Genomic DNA, 20,382 nt, shown 5'->3' on the forward strand with positions numbered 1-20,382 from the left:
TCATTAACTCTTTGTTGGTTTAAGTCTACGGGTCAACTATTAAAACCATTTAAAGCAGTATTAAACCCGAAAGCAAACATTTATTATATTGCTTGCTGCACCTGAAGTTTCATTTTTGATGTTGTTGATAAGGAGGGGTTACCCGTACGGTATGCCTTTTTCTTTCTTAGGTCAGGTACTACCAATTTAAACTGAGGCTAATTATTTTCCCCAGGGCCACATAGTAGTTTCAAGGCAGTTTGAGAACCCCAAAATATGTTTGAATCCCCAGGATTCAGGAAAAAGCTAATGAGGTTAGAATTCTTCATGTGACTCCATCAAGTGAGAAAGGACAGGACAGGTGACGAGTGACCCCATTGGAAAGATTTCCCCTCACCTACTGTCTGATGTGATAGTCACTAAGGCAACAAAAAATGTGAACAGCAATAAAAAACAGTGTTGTAAATTCGAATTCTTAACCATCCTACTAAAATGTGCTTTTGTCTCTGTCTCCATCATTTCATGTCCTCAAAGAAACTGAGGGAAACGTTGCTCATAGGGACACAGGCAGAAATAACAACCTGAGAGGGGATGGAACCCTTCCCAGAACCATCTGAAAAAAGTAAAAATAGTCTACAATTGGACTTTATGATAATGTTAGAGCCACAAAACTTAAGAGGGGGTTCCATGGAATTTCAAATCCCTTGCACCTCTCTTCTTATTCTTATGCCCTGTACACACAATCGGATTTTCCAACAACAAATGTTGGGTGTGAGCTTGTTGGAGGAAATTCCGACCGTGTGTATGCTCCATCGAACATTTGTTGTCGGACTTTCCACCAACAAAGTTGGCTAGCAGGTTCTCAAATTTTCCACCAACAACACTTTGTTGTCAGAATTTCCGATCGTGTGTACACAAGTCCGCCGCACAAAAGTTCATGCATGCTCTGCATCAAGCAGAAGGAGCCGCACTGGCTATTGAACTTCCTTTTTCTCGACTCGTCGTACGTCTCGTACGTCACCACATTCATAATTGTTGGCCAACATTTGTGTGACCGTGTATGCAAGACAAGTTGGAACCAACAACCTTCAAACAAAAATCAACAGTTTTGTGTACGGGGCATAAGGCTCACCATACACATTACAATCTAATTATACAATCTTTGTGCAAACAAATTTGCCAAAAATGTGTAATATGTAGACCTACCTAATTTATCCATTCAGTTAATATCTAGTCAGGCAGGCCCTTGCACTACATAATTGTTAGTAGATCTAAAGGAGATTGTACATTCAGATTGTAACATATATTGTGAACCTTAGATATGGTTATTTGTCTGTTGCTAGGTGGCTTTTGTGTTTGGGTTGTTTCTGGTTCTCCTTTTTTGTCTTATTCAGGTCCTCTCTACCTATCACCACGCAGGATGACAATCAACAGCTGTTACCGGTCAGATCTATCCACTGTTTGTCAAATAAGATTGGCCCTAAACTTCTCGCAGGAAGTCTGTCAACTAATCACTCTCCAAGCCTACCTTTAAATATTTTTTATCCTGGGACACCTGTCAGCAGCTGGATCTTCAATCAAGTTGAGCTGTCCTGTCCTGTCTCCCTTTGTCGCAGTTATACTTTATTGGGGGGCATTGTCACCATATTTATGGGTGGACAGTGTAAATAAGTACAGCTACCAGACTAATTCAGTTAACCTCAAGTTAACCTCAAGCCTTGGCAACTGCCTAGAAAACCCCATATAGGGGACTATCCCTTCTTCAAGTCTTGGCAACTGACCTTTTGGTTTAACCACTTCAGCCCCGGAAGGTTTTACCCCCTTCCTGACCACAGCACTTTTTACAATTTTGCACTGTGTCATTTTAACTGGTAATTGCATGGCCATGCAATGCTGCACCCAGACTAAATTTCCGTCCTTTTTTTCCCCACAAATAGAGCTTTCTTTTGATGCTATTTGATCACCTCTTTTTTATTTTTTCGATATACACAAAAAAAAAGCAACGATTTAGAAAAAAAAAACAATATTTCTTACTTTTTGCTATAATAAATATCCCCGAAAAAATGTTTTTAAAAAACAAATTTCTTCATCAGTTTAGGCCAATATATATTCTTCTACATATTTTTGGCCAAAAAAATTGCAATAGGAGTATATTGATTGGTTTGCGCAAAAGTTATAGCATCTAAAAACTATGGTAAAGATTTATGGTATTTTTGCGGCACGCTCTGTGATCATCAGTGAGTCCACAAGACTAAGCTGATCATAGATCGGAGTAAAGGCCCGATCCTGACCCCTTACCACATGATCAGCTGTCAGCCAATGACAGTTGATCGCATGATGTAAACAAAGCCGGTATTTTTTTTTCTCACGCTAACAGCGTCAGGAGAAAAAAAAAGCCAATCACCAGCTTCTGTCAGAGGGACAACAGTCCCGAACAGGGAGAGCCACTGCTGCCTCATCTGTGCCTACCAATGCCCATCAGTGCCACCTACCAGTGCAAAGCAGTGCTGCCTATCAGTGCCCACAAGTGCCACCTATCAGTACCAATCAGTGCCCATCAGTGCCTCATCATTAGTGCTACCTATCAGTGTCACCTACCAGTGCCAGGTGCCACTTATCAGTGCTACATATCAGTGCCACCTATTAGTGCTCTTCAGTGCTGCCCATCAGTGCCATCTATCAGTGTCACCCATCAGTGTCACCTATCAATGTCACCTATCAGTGCCACCTCATCAGTGCCCATCAGTGCAGCCTTATCAGTTCCGCCTTTTCAGTGCCTATCAGTGCAGCCTATCAGTGCCGATCAGTGCAACTTAATCAGAGCACATCAATGAAGGAGAAAAATTACCTGTTTGCAAAGTTTTATAACACACTATTTTTGTTGTTTGTTTAGCAAAAAAACAACAACCCAGTAGTGATTAAATACCACCAAAAGAAAGCTCTATTTGTGTGAAAAAAATGATAAAAACTTCATGTGGGTACAGTGTAGCATGACCGCGCAATTGTTATTCAAAGTGCGACAGTACTTATTTTTTTTTCTTTCAGCAGCTTAGTAAATGCCCCTCACTTATTCTTATGGGGTAGTGCAATAGTGCATGTTTAAATTTTAATGTGCTATTATTACAGGCTGGGGATGGAATTGCGTTGTCCTTGTTAATTTGGATGTTAAATTTCAATTTAGTTTTAGTCATAGTCTTTTGAATAAAAGGCCAATTTAGCTTTAGTCCTATTTTAGTGATCTGAATTATTTTAGTTTTAGTCGCATTTTAGTCAACTAAAATCTCCAGTACCAGTGTTAAAATATTTTCATAGACAAAATTAACACCGTTTACAGGTTTGTGGATAGGTGCTGTAGGGTTCAAAAAACAAAAGTCAGATTTAAGCTTATGGCGGTCAGCTCTGTTAAAAGAGCATACCCAATTTCACACCCAATAGCCAGTTAGACATTTGTATATTTCTGCAGTGTAATGAGTATTCACTTCCCTCTAGGCAGAAGTTACAACATGACACAAATCAGTGTACTTCTACTGACTCCTGTTTTTCTCCTTTCTCTCCTCCTCGGTCTGTAATAACGTATCTTTGGAAAGATCCCAGTCAGCACTCCTAGTCCTGTCACATGACTGGAAAAGGAGAAGCAGTTCTCCTATAAAAGAGAAGAGCGAGCGTACTATTGTTCATCAGAAGCTGCCTGCACAACTCAGTGAGGACATCACATCCGAGACTCAGGGACCGAACATGGAATCATCCGACAGAGAGGAATCCAACGGGTAAACATGTTACTCTTATGTTTTATTTTTACATTCTATATTTTGTGACTTACCCCTACTTATATTACTGCCTGTAGAACTGAGTAAATCACGTACAGGCATACCCCACTTTTAAGTACACAATGTGTATTATTTACTAAAGCTGGAAAGTGCAAAATCAGGCTCACTTCTGCAAATTCAAAATTTGGCATTTTGTTTCACCTTCACTCTTAGTGATAATAGTCACCAGGACAAATAGAGAGGTTGAAGCTTCCTAAAGCTAGCTGTACACTGCACAATATGATTGTAAAATCTTAATTGGATCTACTAACGACTGTTTAAATGCGAGTTTTGTTAGATGTAAATGAGATTGTTCAGGGATTGTACAGATTGTGGTGTGTATGGCAACCCTAACGGTGACACAGACAGCAACAAAACCTGACAGATGTTCTAATCCCTCTTCACCCTATCCAAAATTAAAAGAAACTTTTTGGCTGCAGTTGCTCTTTAAGCACTAATAATCTATAATTATTATAATAATCTATAATGTGTCACTAAGGAATGCGAAACATGCAAACAGGCATTAGTATTATTGTGCAATAAATGAATACATTACAAAAGTATGTCAGAGTAATAACTATGTTAATCTCATTCTCTGTTTCTTTTAACATTCCTATGCACAATTAGCTATGTTGTAGGTACCTTTTAATACTGAGCATCTATTCAAACACATTTTAGTTGTACAGGCAGTATATATATATATATATATATATATATATATATATATATATATATATATATATATGTACATATATAAGAGATATTGTGGTCATGAAGTGGTTAAACCAACAGGACAAATAGGTTAAATCTCCCCAGTTGGACACATACAGAGGTTCTTACTCTTCCTCTTTACCCAAAACAAAACATAGAATTTTGGCTAAACACTTTTCAGGCAATGACATGGTATGACAGCTACAGTATATAGGCAGCTGGTAAACTTTACCCACTTCAGGTCAAATCCATTTTGTGGGATCATTTGCTAAATAGCAGGGGAAAAGTGTTGAGGTGAAGCAACCAGATGGGCTTCTGTGGGTAAGAACTTCAGTTTTCAGTATTTGCACATATTGCCACTGTAACCACTATAGCAACTCATTAATTTGATATCTGTAAATGCTATGACTCCACAGTGGAATGAAAGTAGGTCATGCAGATTCTTAATGATTTTTCAAGTAGAGATGAAACATTGCTCAACATACTTCTCACATTTTGTTCTATTGCTTCACTCTGCTGGCTTGTTTACGTTGTTAAAACAGGAAATCAGCAGCATTTGGCCTGTTGGATTCTAGTTTGATTCCAGCAAAGTATTCTCATTGGATGAATGGAAACATTTATATGAAGAGAACATACAGTATGTATATGCATATTCAAAATCAGAACAGAACTTCATCAACCTATTGCACCCAGGTAGAAATTCTATGTAAGCATGAAATTATTCTGGTCCATGGGTCGAATATGGTATCTATAGTCTGCTCCTTGAAGCTACTCAAAGACACCAAATGGTGCAAGTTTGGTGCCAAAAGATCTTTCCCTGCTTTGATTTACTGCTACCTCTGACACCAGCTTATCTTTTTTTCTGTACGTTGACTAATTGGGAGATTTTCCCTCGCTTTCTGTCCCTTTTACACCTGTAAACAAATGAAAGGTGTCTAACAAGGGTAGGAAGGCACCAAAAGCAATAAAACATTGTCACAAGTTCTACCCCTTCCTTACCTGACAGTGAGGGGAAATCTCCCCAATAGGCACACAGGCAGATATAAAAACCTAACAGAGGTTATAACCCGTCCCTGCATCCAAAACAAGATAAAATCTTTTGCCTAGAGTTAGGCTTTACTGATCACATATGTGACTGCCCAGGAACATTCAGCCCAGCTGATCCATTCTAAATCAGAATATAGCTGGCCAATTTAAGATGAGCCCATAGACATACTATTGATTTCTAAATAATCTGTGACCAGCTTGCCTGAGAGGTGATAAATTCTATATCTAATGACATTTTTATTTATGGTAAGAACATGTAAAAAATGTGAAGCCACAGTGGGGGATTGGTTTCAGAAAAATGTCTAGGACAGGAAAGCATTGTATTAGATATTATTTTTAATCTTTTCTACAGTTTGTGAATAACTATTACAAAGTACCACTGTCGAGCCAAATTTTTTTACATGTTTGCTTTAATAATTTATATTTTAAAAAAAACGTTGAACTATTATCCCTTTTAGTGTTATGGGGGACTTGTCTGAGGCCTTAAAAGAAGCAACAAAGGATGTCCATCAGCAAGCAGAAAATACAGAGTTCATGATGAATTTTCAGAAAGGACACGTCACATTACATGAATTCAAGGTAACATTTTTAACTAGCTGATTATCATAACAATGATCACATTATGGAGATTTTACATGAATTTAGTCAGTATAAAGTTTTACATTATTACTCTTGAGATATCATAAACAGGAAAATATGGCAGGTCTTTTATCTGATATTTTGACTTTCTCTCATTTATAGCTTGTCATGTCATCCTTATACTATGTGTACGAAGCCCTGGAAGAAGAGATTGAACGCAACAAAGAAAATCCAGTATTTTCCCCACTGTATTTCCCTCTGGAACTCCATCGCAAAAGTGCTTTGGAAGAAGATCTTGAATACTTCTTCGGACCACAGTGGCGAAAAAAGATCAATTTCCCACAGTCCACTAAAAATTACGTAGAGAGGCTTCATCATATCGGTCGTAAGGAACCAGAGTTGCTGTTACCTCATGCATACACAAGATATTTAGGAGACCTTTCAGGTGGTCAAGTTCTGAAAAAGATTGCTCAGAAAGCACTTCAGCTACCAGCCACTGGGGAAGGACTGGCCTTTTTCACCTTTCCACATGTTACCAATGCAACAAAGTTCAAACAGCTTTATCGCTCCAGAATGAACTCTATAGATTTTGACAGTGCTACCAAAAAAAAAATCTTAGAAGAAGCAAAGACAGCATTTTTGCTTAATGTAAAGGTAATCATTCTATATTTTTGTTGGACAAGAAAAAAATCCATTCAAAGAAATAGATTAACAATTAATTGAAAGGTTAAGAACTAAAATAATAATTTGTGAGCACTATTGTACATCTTCATCTGGTTATCATAATGGAGACACATTTTCTAGCACATTAATTAAATGTTACCTGCTATTTTATACATTTGTTGGTGTACTTTTAGCAGGAAGCCCCCTCCCCGTCCAGTTACACCTTACTCCCTTTTCAGAGCTGTGTTATGGCTGCTGTAGAAAGTTGCACTACCACTTCAATATTTAAGTGTACATATTACTCCTCAAAGGACCCAGTTAATTTTCCCTCACCAGTGCTTAATAGAGTCTTGGCTTTAAAAAAAAAGCAGTTGGACCCCTACTAACCTAATAATTGGACCACTCCAGCAAGTATTGTTTGCGTTGCAATTATTATTATAGCCCTGGCCACCATATTACATTTTTATGAAAAAAAAAGTTGTAACTTTTATCATATATCTAATTTACTATATTTATTCTTTTTTAAGGTGTTTGAAGAACTGCAAACATTATCAACAAGACAGAATGAAAATTTAACAGATGACGCTACAACATTAAGAAACAGAGTACCCAAATCAATAAAAGGTTCGATATTATTATTCCATTTTGAACTGATTTTTTATGGTGTAAAACAATACCAGTGAAATAGTAATAATTAGAATAATGTGATTTTGACTGTTCAGTGGTAACTTCATTCATTGTGGGGCAGGTAATATTAGTTGTAGACTGACGATCAACATAGTGGGGATGAACTAATATTTAAGCAACATTTGTATCATTCGTTTGCTAGATTTGCTCCTGAAATCTGATCCACTGGTTTTGCCTTGGGCAAATTTAGCTTTTTTAATTTCATTTTTGAAAAAACTGTGGTTCCTAATAAAGGTTATTGGCTAGCATCGTGACAAATTTAGTGCACCAATATCCTGTTAGCAGTTCATGTGGGCATTGAGAATGAGGTCCTTAAGTGGTCATAAGGACAGGTAAGTGGGTACTCCCTCCCAACAAACCTAGTAAAGGGGTCAATTAGATGGGTTTTATAATAACTTTATAAGAAATAAAGACACTTCTCCCTCTCTTCAGAAATGTATTAAAAAATACTTATAGAATGGCAACTGTTTTATTTGGAATCAAATACATTCTGCTAAAAACATTTGTGTGATTTGAAAAAAAAATGAAGAAAAGTATTGTAATATAACATTAACCAATACAGTTGCCTTATAATTGTTTAAGATTTGCAGTAGAGAGGAGTGAATAGCTAGAAATGCATTTAGCAGGCAATCTGATGAATTGAAATATATTTGTAGCCTATCACAGCTCCCTTTTCCACGTCTATTCTCCTGCTATAAAATCTGCAGAAGGGTTTCTGGGGGACTTCTCATCTGCAGTTACTTAACTTATACAATAAGTCCTCTAGAATGCAGAAGTTAACTCTTAAGGGGGAGAAATAACTAATTTTACTGGTTCTTACATGTGGAAATTGAAAGCATATAGATTTGCCTTGTGGATCAGTCATTTTTACAAATATTCAAGTATAACCTTAACATTATTAATAGAATTCATCAAAATACCTGAAAGAAAATAGTATATTGTACTCAGAAAAAAAAGATGTGTATTTGTTATTCAAGTAGAAATATTATTGTTATTTAAAAACTATGGACAGGCAAAATACTAATATATGACTATCTATTAATGTTTATTTATGTTCTTCCCCTTTTAGCAGGAGACTCCAACTACAGGATCCATACTTCTGAGCAGACAACATTCTTCAATCAGTTTCCAAGATGGGTTGCCATTGGTGGATGTGTTCTCTTGGCCATCATGGGACTTTACATTTTATAAAAAAAAAAAATTGTAAAAATGATTGTAATGAAAAAAACTCTTGGCATATCTGAATGTAACAACTGCTTTGTCTGCAAAGAAGACAAACTTTTAGATGATTTGTGTTATGATTGTTACACCAAAATGCACATAATCATGTTATTTGATTGCTTTACCTAAACAGAAATCTGCCATGCCTGCTTATATCACTACTAAAAAGCAATGACACCTTTTATCATTCCATTATTTATTCAATACAATAGTTGAATCTTTCCAGCAGGTCATCTTTCATTCTGTAACATGATTGGTTAGGCTTTCATGTAATCCCATTAGGAAGACATGAAATATAAATGTGCATGACTTCTAAAAGAGTGGATCTAACAAATTCAGTAGTGATACATGTGAAAGTGTTGTTTCATCTTTCAGCTCATTAATAGTTTTGTGGGTTTCATTCCAACAGAGCTTGTAAGGTGTCCCTTTTTCCGTATTCAGTATTGTACATATTAAACATTCATACTCACAATTATCTGTAAAACCTGTTACAACTTTTACAATACCATTTTTATTTCATAAGATGAATAACTGTTTTATAAAAATCTTATTACTGTGTAATACTTTTACCTGTAAATTAGATGTATTGAAATAAACAGAAACTGAAACAGAAGAGAAGAGAGAGAGAGAGAGAGAGAGAGAGAGAGAGAGAGAGAGAGAGAGAGGGGGGGAAGCCACAATTGCAATGAGTAACTTCAAAATGTAACATGAGAAACAACAAATTAAGAACAAAGTGGGGGAGATTTACTAAAACTGGAGCACGGAGAATCTTGCGCAGCTGTGCATAGTAACCAATCAGCTTCTAACTTCAGTTTGTTCAATTAAGCTTTGACAATAAAACCTAGAAGCTGATTGGATACTATGCAGAGCTGCTCCAGATTCTCTGTGCACTAGTTTTAGTAAATTCCCCCCAAAGTGTTACAAAGTACCATAGGTATTATTTTTTGGAATTTCTTATATTTGTATGCTCTTAAGAATATTGTATATAACTGTTGTAAGAATTGTTTTTTAAATCTTTTGTAAAATATGTATGTATACCTATCAATCCAGGTGATTGAACTAAATGTTTTTTGATTTTTTTACAGACTAGAAATAAATGTTTTACTAACTTGTAAATAGAAATGGCTCTATCATTTATATTTCAAGGAAATATATTTTTGCTCAATTCAATTTAAAACAAATAAGAGGTACAGAATGAAGAAGGGGGGGGGGGGGGTGGTATGAAATGTGCACTATAAGTGCAACATATTTCAGCATTAAGAACATGGACATGTTATTCTAGGTATTGTTGTAAGTATTTTTAAACATATATAAGTATATTTTAACTTTTGCTATAACGGAAAAAGGTTAGAACCCCTGAAGTGTTTTTTTTTTTAAAATGTTATTGGTTTAAGATGAACAGGAAAAATACTGATAGATGAGTGTGGCAAAATGACTTAGTAGTAAAGGTGTTTTTGCTGATTTATTCCTACATATAAGTCTATATAAGGCTTACCTGTAGGTACAGTAAATATCTCCTAAACGTGTACTGTTTAGGCGATATTTACTTAAGCAGTACCGGTGACGCATGCGTAGAAGTGACGATATTGCGGCTCAGCCAATCAGATGGCTGCTGCCCGCTAACCTGGAAGGAAGACTGAGTGAAAATGGAAGCCCTGTCAGTGATGACAGTGTGGCGCTGGAGGGCTTCATTTTCAGGTATGTCTTTCATAATGTGCCAGTATGCAATGCATACTAGCACATTATGACATTACCCTTGCAGGGAGAAGGTTTTTTTTTCCTACCGCTTTAACCACTTCAGCTCCGGACCAATTAACAGCCTAAGGACCAGAGGTCTTTTTACAATTTCGCACTGCACTGCTTTAACTGGTAATTGCGCGTTCATGCAATGTTGTACCCAAACGAAATTTGCGTCCTTTTCTTCCCACAAATAGAGCTTTCTTTTGGTGGTATTTGATTGCCTCTGCGATTTTTATTTTTTGCGATATAAATGGAAAAAGACCGAAAATTTTGAGAAAATAAGATATTTTCTACTTTTTGTTATAAGAAAAATCGAATAAACTAAATTTTAGTCATACATTTAGGGCAAAATGTATTCAGCCACATGTCTTTAGTAAAAAAAATGTCAATAAGCGTATATTTTTTGGTTTGCGCAAAAGTTATAGCGTCAACAAACTAGAGTACATTTTCTGGAATTTACACAGCTTTTAATTTATGACTGCCTATCTCATTTCTTGAGGTGCTAAAATGGCAGGGCAGTACAAACCCCCCCAAAAGACCCTTTTTTGGAAAGTAGACACCCCAAGGAAATTTCTGAGAGTCATGTTGAGCCCATTGAATATTTTTTTTTTGTCCCAAGTGATTGAATAATGACACAAAAAAAAAAAAAGTTTACAAAAAGTTGTCACTGAATGATATATTGCTCACACATGTTATAGTTATATGTGGAATTGCACCCCAAAATATATTCTGCTGTTTCTCCTGAGTACGGGGATACCACATATGTGGGACTTTTTGGGAGTCTAGCTGCGTACGGCACCCCGAAAACCAATCACTGCCTTCAGGATTTCTAAGGGTGCAAATTTTTGATTTCACTCCTCACTACCTATCACAGTTTCGAAGGTCATAAAATGCCAAAATAACACAAAACCCCCCCAATTGACCCCATTTTGGAAAGTAGACACCCCAAGGAAATTTCTGAGAGGCATGTTGAGCCCATTGAATATTTTTTTTTTGTCCCAAGTGATTGAATAATGACACAAAAAAAAAAAAAGTTTACAAAAAGTTGTCACTAAATGATATATTGCTCACACATGCCATAGTTATATGTGGAATTGCACCCCAAAATATATTCTGCTGCTTCCCCTGAGTACAGGGATACCACATATGTGGGACTTTTTGGGAGTCTAGCCGCGTACGGCACCCCGAAAACCAATCACTGCCTTCAGGGTTTCTAAGGGTGCAAATTTTTGATTTCACTCCTCACTACCTATCACAGTTTCGAAGGCCATAAAATGCCAAAATAACACAAAACCCCCCCAAATGACCTAATTTTGGAAAGTAGACACCCCAAGGAAATTTCTGAGAGGCATGTCGAGTCCATGAAATATTTTATATTTTGCCACAAGTTGCAGGAATATTACAATTTTTTTTTTTTTTTGCACAAAGTTGTCACTAAATGATATATTGCTCACACATGCTATGGGCATAAGTCAAATTACACCCCAAAATAAATTCTGCTGCTTCTCCCGAGTACGGGGATACCACATGTGGGGGACTTTTTGGGAGCCTAGCCACGTACTGGACCCCGAAAACCAAGCACTGCCTTCCGGATTTAAATATAAAACGCTACCAAAAAAAACTGTTAGCGATCGCAGGGATCAGGCCTGACTCTGCGATCGCTGCAGTTATGTGTTTAGTGTTTTGTAAGTGACAGTGATCGATCGATACTGCACTTGGGTGGGCTGGGCGGAGGGGCAAAACGCAGGTGCTAGCAGGTATCTGGGCTGATCCCGCTAACAATGCGTTTTTTTGGAACCCTAAACTGGTGGGGACGCTAGTATAGATCTGATCAGATCAGATATTGATCTGTTCAGATTCTATACCACTACGGGAGGTTTATGCTTTGCACGTGGGTGTTAGCGGTACTGGCACTAACCTAGCGCTGCCTGGGGCGACGCAGACCCTGACCCTAAAACCTAATTGATATCACCCGCCGGGTGATCAGGGGGTTAAACCTTTATTGGGTAATAAATGGTGGGTGCCCTGATGCTATAAAAAGCAAACTAACTAACCAGAGTCACCCGTAACACTTATACGGTGATCATTGGTGAAAGGGTTAACTAGGGGCAATCAGAGGGTTCAAATTTTTATTAGGTAGTATATGGGGTCTCTGGCGCTATATAAAAACCTGACGGGGAACCTAAATAACTAACTGGCTAACCAGCGTCACCAGTGACACTTATACTGTGATCGCTGGTGAAAGGGTTAACTAGGGGCAATCAGGGGGTTAAAACCATTATTGGGTAGTATATGGGGGTACCTAGCGCTATAAAAACCTGGCGGTGAACCTAAAAAAATAACTAGCTACCTAGCGACACTAGTGACACTAATGCAGCGATCAGAAAAATGATCGCTTAGTGACACTGGCAAAAGGGGGTGAAAGGGTTAACTAGGGGCAATCAGAGGGTTAAAACCATTATTGGGTAGTATATCGGGGTACCTAGCGCTATAAAAACCTGGCGGTGAACCTAAAAAATTAACTAGCTACCTAGCAACACTAGCGACACTAATGCAGCGATCAGAAAAATGATCGCTTAGTGACACTGGCAAAAGGGGGTGAAAGGGTTAACTCTAAGGGCAATCAGGGGGTTAAATCTTTATTGGGGGGTGGTAGGGGGCTACCCTGGACGTAACACTAACTGCCCTGACAGTTTTTACTTTTACAACTGACACTGAATGCAGTGATCAGTAAATAAATGATCACTGCAATCAGTGACACTGTGACTGGGGGGGGCGGGGGGACATCGGGGGGGGGGGCGATCGGGGAGGTGATCGGGGGGGGGGGTTTGTGTGCCTATGTGTTATTTAGTGTCAGTGTATTGTTTGGTGCAGACTTACTGTGTCCTCTCCTTGTAGTCCGGTCAATAAGACCGCCCCGAGGAGAATGACATCACTTCCTCCCTGCCTGTGTATACAATACACAGTGGGAGGAAGCTTCTCATTCGCCAGGAGCGATCGAGAGGGGATGGCCAGAAACCAACGGCCATCCCCTCATCCCGGATCGCTCCTGAAGCAAACCGGACCGCCGCATCCAGCGGGAGGGGGTCCGATCGGACCCCTCACCCGCTGGAAGGCAAGCACGTACATGTACGTGCTTGTGCCTGTACATGCCATTGTAATGACGTACAATGGCATGCGGCGGTCCTTAAGTGGTTAAAGTATAACTCAAGGCAAATTTTTATTTTTTTTTGGTTTTCGATAGAGGGGAGGGGGATTAGAACACCTGTCAGTTTTTATTGCTGTCTATGCCCCCATCAGGGAGATCCAGCCTCTCTATTTGTCCTCTTTACCATTATCATTGAAAGTGAAAGTAAACAAAATCCCACATTTTGGGTTGTCCCCCAGAAAAATAATAGAGGGGAAAACTACCAATGGTGACCTAAGGGTCCCCAAGGTATTCCATTAATTTGCAGGGATTTCCTCTCACTTCCTGTTTGGCTACTGGACAGGAAGTGAAAGAAAATCTATGCAATGAGACACAGATGTTGAAAAATAATCTGACAAGGATTATAACACTCCCTTGCTCTTCCGAAAATGAAAAAAAGGTTTTGCCTATAATTCTACAGTTCTACTTTAACCACTTGCTTACTGGGCACTTAAACACCCTTCCTGCCCAGACCAATTTTCAGCTTTCGGTGCTCTCACACTTTGAATGACAATTACTCAGTCATGCAACACTGTACCCAAATGAATTTTTTGTCCTTTTTTTCCCACAAATAGAGCTTTCTTTTGGTGGTATTTGATCACCTCTGGGGTTTTTATTTTTTGCGCTATAAATGAAAAAAGACCGAAAATTTTGAAAAAAAACGCATATTTCTTTGTTTCTGTGACAGAATTATGCAAATTATTAATTTTTCTTCATAAATTTTGGCCACAATTTATACTGCTACATATCTTTGGTAAAAATAACCCAAATTAGTGGATATTATTTGGTCTTTGTGAAAATTAGAGAGTCTACAAGCTGTGGTGCGAATCGCACAAAATTGATCACATCTGATGTACTAGTGGCCTATCTCGCTTCTTGTGACCCGAACAAGTCAGGAAAGTACAAATACCCCCCAAATGACCCCTTTTTGGAAAGTACACATTCCAAGGTATTTAGTAAGAGGCATAGTGAGCTTTTTGATGTTGTCATTTTTTTTCTACAATTCTTTGCAAAATTAAGATTTTTCATTTTTTTTTTCTCCACAAAATTGTCATTGTAATAGGTTATTTCTCTCACGTGGCATGTGTATACCACAAATGACACCCCCCAAAAAATTCTGCTACTCCTCCTGAGTATTACAATACCACATGTGTGGGACTTTTTCACAGCCTGGCCACATAGCGAGGCCCAACATGCAGGTAGCGCCATCATGTGTTCTAGGAACATAAATTACACATCTAACTTGTTGACTATTTATTACACCTTTGAAGCACCAGGACAATGACACGTGACACTGATGACAGATGGCACTGATACGTGGCAATGATGACACTTATACGTGGCACTGATGACACGTGGCACTGATGACAGATGGCACTAATATGTGGCACTGATGACAGATGGCACTAATATGTGGCACTAATGACACGTGGCACTTATACGTGGCACTGATGACACGTGGCACTAATACGTGGCACTGAAGACACGTGGCACTAATACGTGGCACTGATGACAGATGGCACTAATACATGGCACTAATACGTGCCACCGATGACAGATGGCACTAATACATGGCACCGATGACGCGTGACACTGATGACAGATGGCACTGATAAGTGGCATTGATGACACGTGACACTGACAACAGATGGCACGTGACACTGACAACAGATGGCACGTGACACTGACAGGTGGCACTGATGACAAATGGCACTGATACGTGGCACTGATGACAGATGGCACTAATACGTGGCACTGATGACAGATGGCACTGTGTGGCACTGATGACACGTGGCACTGATGACAGATGGCACTTATACGTGGCACTGATTACAGATGGCACTGGGGACAAATGGCAATGACAACAGATGGCACTGGGGACAAGTGGCACTGGGGGCAGGTGGCACTGGGGGCAGGTAGCACTGGGGGCAGGTAGCACTGGGGTGGATGGCACTGGGGCAGGTAGCACTGGGGTGGATGGCACTGGGGTGGATGGCACTGGGGCGGATGGCACTGGGGCGGATGGCACTGCTGGGGGAGGATGGCACTGCTGGGGGAGGATGGCACTTTTTTTTTTTTACTTTTTCTTTTTTTTTAACTCGAGGCAGAACGGCTGCCGCTGCAGCCGTTCATCTCTCCCCTCTCACACTGTCTGTGTGAGGAGGGAGAGCGGCGCTGAGAGATGATCGCAATCAATGCAGCCTTACTGTGCCCACCAATGCAGCCTCTCTGTGTCCACCACTGCAGCCTCTGTGTGCCCACCATTTGCAGCCTCTCTGTGCCCACCAATTGAAGCCTCTGTGCCCATCCATTGCAGCCTCTGGGCCCACCAATTTCTGCCCCTGTGTGCCCACCAACTGCAGCCTCTGTGCCCACTAATTGCAGCCTCATAATTTCCAGGATAACACGCAGCGCTCCCCTCCCTCTGTCCTCTGGCTCTTGTATATCATGGAGCTGGATCTGTGTGTGCAAGGTCTCACCCCCCTAGACCAGCTCTTCTGATAGGCGGAACACTGATTCAATCAGTGTTCCATCTAGAAGACTATCACACGAGCCGGTCTAGGGGGCGGGACCTTGCACACACAGACCCAGCTCAGTGACATACGAGAGCCGGAGGACAGAGGGAGAGGAGCACTGCAACCACCACTCAAAGCGGCCCCAGGGCAGGCGGCCTACTGGGACATTTTGCCGTATCCCGGTAGTCAAGTCATGCCCTGGCTGTAGCAACACGCCTTCTCTTCCTGGTCTCATAGGAAGTCAGTCGAAACTCCTGTGAGGAGGGAGAAGGGGCATGGCTTACCAGGGCTGTGTGTGTCTATGGCAGGATTGCCCAATCACTGGCCCCTCCGATGTGGCCCGCCATGTCTTGCTCTGAGCCATCTCCAAGCATTAGTGCGAAGAACGGAGCTGCCGCTAGAGGAAGCTGAGCCGATGCTTCCATTATATTGCCGGCTCCTTCACAAGCGGAGTGATAGCAAATGTACTCCGCCTGTGACAGGAAGCATCGGCTCTGCTCTCTACTGCAGCTGCATGTTTCTGTCACAATTATGCTTGGAGATGGTGGGTCGGGACACAGGCACCTCCGATCTGGGACAGCAGCCACCAGTATCAGTACCAGCCACCAGTATCAGTACCAGCCAGCAGTACCAGTACCAACCATCAGTATCAGTACCAACCAGCATTATCAATACCAGCCAGCAGTACCAGTACCAACCAACAGTACCAGTCAGCAGTACCAGTACCAACAGTACCAGTACCAACCAGCAGTACCAGCCAGTAGTACCCATCATCAGTACCAGTACCCACCAGAAGCATCCGCCAGCAGTACCAGTACCCACCATCCATACCAATCATCAGTACCAGCCAGCAGTATAAACCAGCAGTACCAGTACCAGCCAACAGTACCCACCAGCAGTACCAGTACCCACCAGAAGCACCTGCCAGCAGTACCAGTACCCACCATCCATACCAGTCATCAGTACCAGCCAGCAGTATAAACCAGCCGTACCAGTACCAGCCAGAAATACCCGCCAGCAGTACCAGTACCCAGCATCCGTACCAGTGATCAGTACTCGCCAGCAGGATAAACCAGCAGTACCAGTCAGCAGTACTCGCCAGCAGTACCAGTACCCACCATCCATACCAGTCATCAATACCAGCCAGCAGTTTAAACCAGCAGTACCAGCCAGCAGTACCCACAAGCAGTACCAGTACCAGCCACCGTTATCAGTACCCGCCAGCAGTACCAGTCATCAGTACCAATACCAGACAGCAGTACCAGTACCCACCAGCAGTACTAGCCACCAGCACCTGTCAGCAGTGCCCACCGGCAGTACCAGCCAGCTGCAGGAATCCTGAGGAAGAAGTGAAGATTGAGGTCAGTTGAGGAGCAGGTAAACCGCTGTGCATCAGTGTGAAAGCAGCCCCTTCTGTCTGGGTGGGTCGGAGGGCCCTTAGGGTAGAGTGGGTTGCATCCGTGTCTGCTCTACACATGCAGAGTGGACACAGACCTGACACCCCCCCCCCCCCTCTTTACACTCATTGTGGCCCGCGACCGGTTACCAAGTTGATAAAGTGGCCCTCGCTCCTCCAAAGGTTGGGCACACCTGGTCTATGGCAACACACTGCCTGGCTAGGGAGCACGTCTGCAGGGGTGCCACCGTGGCACACAGCTTGCTGAATAGGCACCTGGAGAAAGGAGATATGGACAGAGCCGGCAGAAGGGGAGGTAAGAGTCTGCTCTTATCATATATACTGCAATATTATTTACGGCAATATCATTTCACAGAGCAGGTAAGTACAGGCATACCCCACTTTTAAGTACATGATGGGGTTTATTCACTAAAGCTAGAAAGTGCAAAATCAGGTTTACGTCTGCATAGAAACCAATGAGCTTCCAGGTTTTATTACCAAAGTTTAATTGAACAAGCTGGGGTTGGAGGCTCATTTGTTTCTATGTAGAAGAGAGCCTGATTTTGTACTTTCCAGCTTTAGTAGTTTAATGGTAGTTCATAGTTAGTAAGGTTGAGTACTGACACCAGTCCATCCAGTTCAGCCTGAGTGAGTGTCTACAATTGTCCCTATCCCTGTGTATTGCACACTCACATTGGTTCCTACCCTCAAGGAGCCCACAACCTAAAGTCCCCATTCATATACTAGGGCCAATTTTGGACAGAAGCCAATTAACATACCTGCATGTCTTTGGATTGTGGGAGGAAACTGGAGTACCCGGAGGAAACCCATGCAGGCACAGGGAGAATATGCAAACTCCAGGCAGGTAGTGTCATGGTTGGGATTTGAACCAGCGACCCTTCTTACTGCTACCCTGTTTCCCCTAAAATAAGACCTAGTGTGATTGTCGGTGATAGCTGCAATAAAAGCCCTACCCCCCAAATAAGCCCTAGTTAAAGTCCTTGAAGGTCTTCTTTTCAGGGTAGGGCTTATTTTTGAGGAAACAGGGTAGAGCTTATTTGGGTGGTAGGGCTTATATTGCAGCCAACACCGACAATCAGGCTAGGTCTTATTTTAGGGGAAACAGGGTAGGTGAGAGTGCTAACCACTACACCACTGTGTCGCCCCTGCACCACTGTGTCTGTAAATAAACCCCTTTGTGTACTTAAAAGTGGGGTATGCCTGTATAACATCTTTTTAATTTTAAAGAAAACATTTATACTTTAGTATCACTTTAACGTAGAACTATACGCAAAACTTTTCATTTTGAATAGAGTAGGGGAGGGTTATACCTTGCCATCTATGTCCCATTGCAGAGATTTCCCTTCACTTCCTGTCCCGTAGCCAAACAGGAAGTGAGAGGAAATCCCTGCAAAGTTCCCATTGGAAGATTTCCCCTATTACTTTTCTGGGGACAACTCAAAATTTGGGATTTTTACTTTAGCTTTCAATGATAATGGTAAACAGGACAAATAGAAAGGATGAATCTCCTTAACAGGGACACAGACAATAAAAACTGACAGGTGTTCTAATCTCTCGCCACTCTATCCAAAACGAAAAAAAAAGTTTTGACTTTAGTTATACTAGCCACTTCAGCCCTGGAAGATTTTACCCCTTTCCTGACCAGAGCACTTTTTGGATTTGGCACTGCGTAATTTTAACTGACAATTGCGCGGATGTGCGACGTTGCACCCAAACAAAATTGACGTCCTTTTTTTCCCACAAATAGAGCTTTCTTTTGATGGTATTTGATCACCTCTGTGGTTTTTATTGTTTGCGCTATAAACAAAAAAAAAGAGCGACAATTTTGAAAAAAAAGCTATATTTTTTACCTTTTGCTATAATAAATATCCCCCAAAGATATATATAAAAAAATATTTTTTCTTCAGTTTAGGCCGATATGTATTCTTCTACATATTTTTGGTAAAAAAAATGCAATAAGTGTATATTGATTGGTTTGCGTAAAAGTTATAGATTCTACAAAATATGAGATAGTTTTATGGCATTTATTTATAAAATATTTAAATATATATATATATTAAATATTTATTTATAATTATTATTAAATTTTTTTATTAGTAATGGCAGCGATTGTTATCGGGACTGAGACATTATAGCAGACACATTGGACACTTTTGACACTATTTTGGGAACATTGCCATTTATACAGTGATCAGTGCTATAAAAGCACTGATTACTGTGTAAATGACACTGGCAGGGGAGGGGTTAACCACTAGGGGGCGATGAAGGGGTTAGGTGTGTACTAGGGAGTGATTCTAACTGTGGGGGGGTGGGCTACCTAGAACATGACAGCGATCACTGCTCCCGATGACACTATTCACCCGCCTATATGTGAACAGCTTTTATTGGAAATAATGCTTGTTTAGATGACAATGCAAATCTATGCTTTTCGGATCGCATCTGATCCGCAATGAATTCACATAAGTGTGAACTGGGGATCTAGGTACACTTATGCGTGTACACACGATCAGACTATCTGGCGGACCATGTGTGGGCTCCAGCAGACTTTTTCTTTCCAAAGGTCTGGCAGACTTAGAAAGAAGTTTTGACTCAAAATTGTCCCCCGTCTGTGCGCTAGTCCGCCAGACTTTTGAAATGAACGGACTTGCCCAAACACGCGCTTGCTCGTCCCCACCCTATTTCCTGACGGGCCGGGCTGTGTGCTCGGATAAGGGTCTGATAGGGGCTTTGTGGGGGAACTCCACGCCGTTTTTCGCCGTTTTCCGGCGTAGGGCTTCCCCTTTAAGTCCATACCAGGTGACGGGGCCAGCGAGGTGTCAATCTCGCCGC

The 20,382-nt window shown here is 40.9% G+C and overlaps 1 protein-coding gene across 2 annotated transcripts; it reads left to right on the top strand.

The window, feature by feature from the left end:
• Positions 1-3,598: 3,598 nt before the first annotated feature.
• HMOX1 (heme oxygenase 1) lies at positions 3,599-8,915 on the top strand. Of its 2 annotated transcripts, none has more exons than XM_077452594.1 (5): positions 3,599-3,746; positions 6,002-6,122; positions 6,285-6,776; positions 7,313-7,409; positions 8,542-8,915. In XM_077452594.1, exons 1-5 carry the CDS (start codon positions 3,715-3,717, stop codon positions 8,661-8,663), a joined length of 864 nt encoding a protein of 287 aa, XP_077308720.1. In that variant the 5' UTR covers positions 3,599-3,714; the 3' UTR covers positions 8,664-8,915. The 2 variants fall into 2 exon arrangements, with proteins under 2 accessions (XP_077308720.1, XP_077308722.1); XM_077452596.1 differs by having other exon boundaries at positions 8,545-8,915.
• Positions 8,916-20,382: the final 11,467 nt, after the last annotated feature.

This window comes from Lithobates pipiens, unplaced genomic scaffold, assembly GCF_037356315.1.
Source record: "Lithobates pipiens isolate NorthernLeopardFrog02 unplaced genomic scaffold, aLitPip1_a1.2 Scaffold_23, whole genome shotgun sequence".
NCBI lineage: Eukaryota > Metazoa > Chordata > Amphibia > Anura > Ranidae > Lithobates > Lithobates pipiens.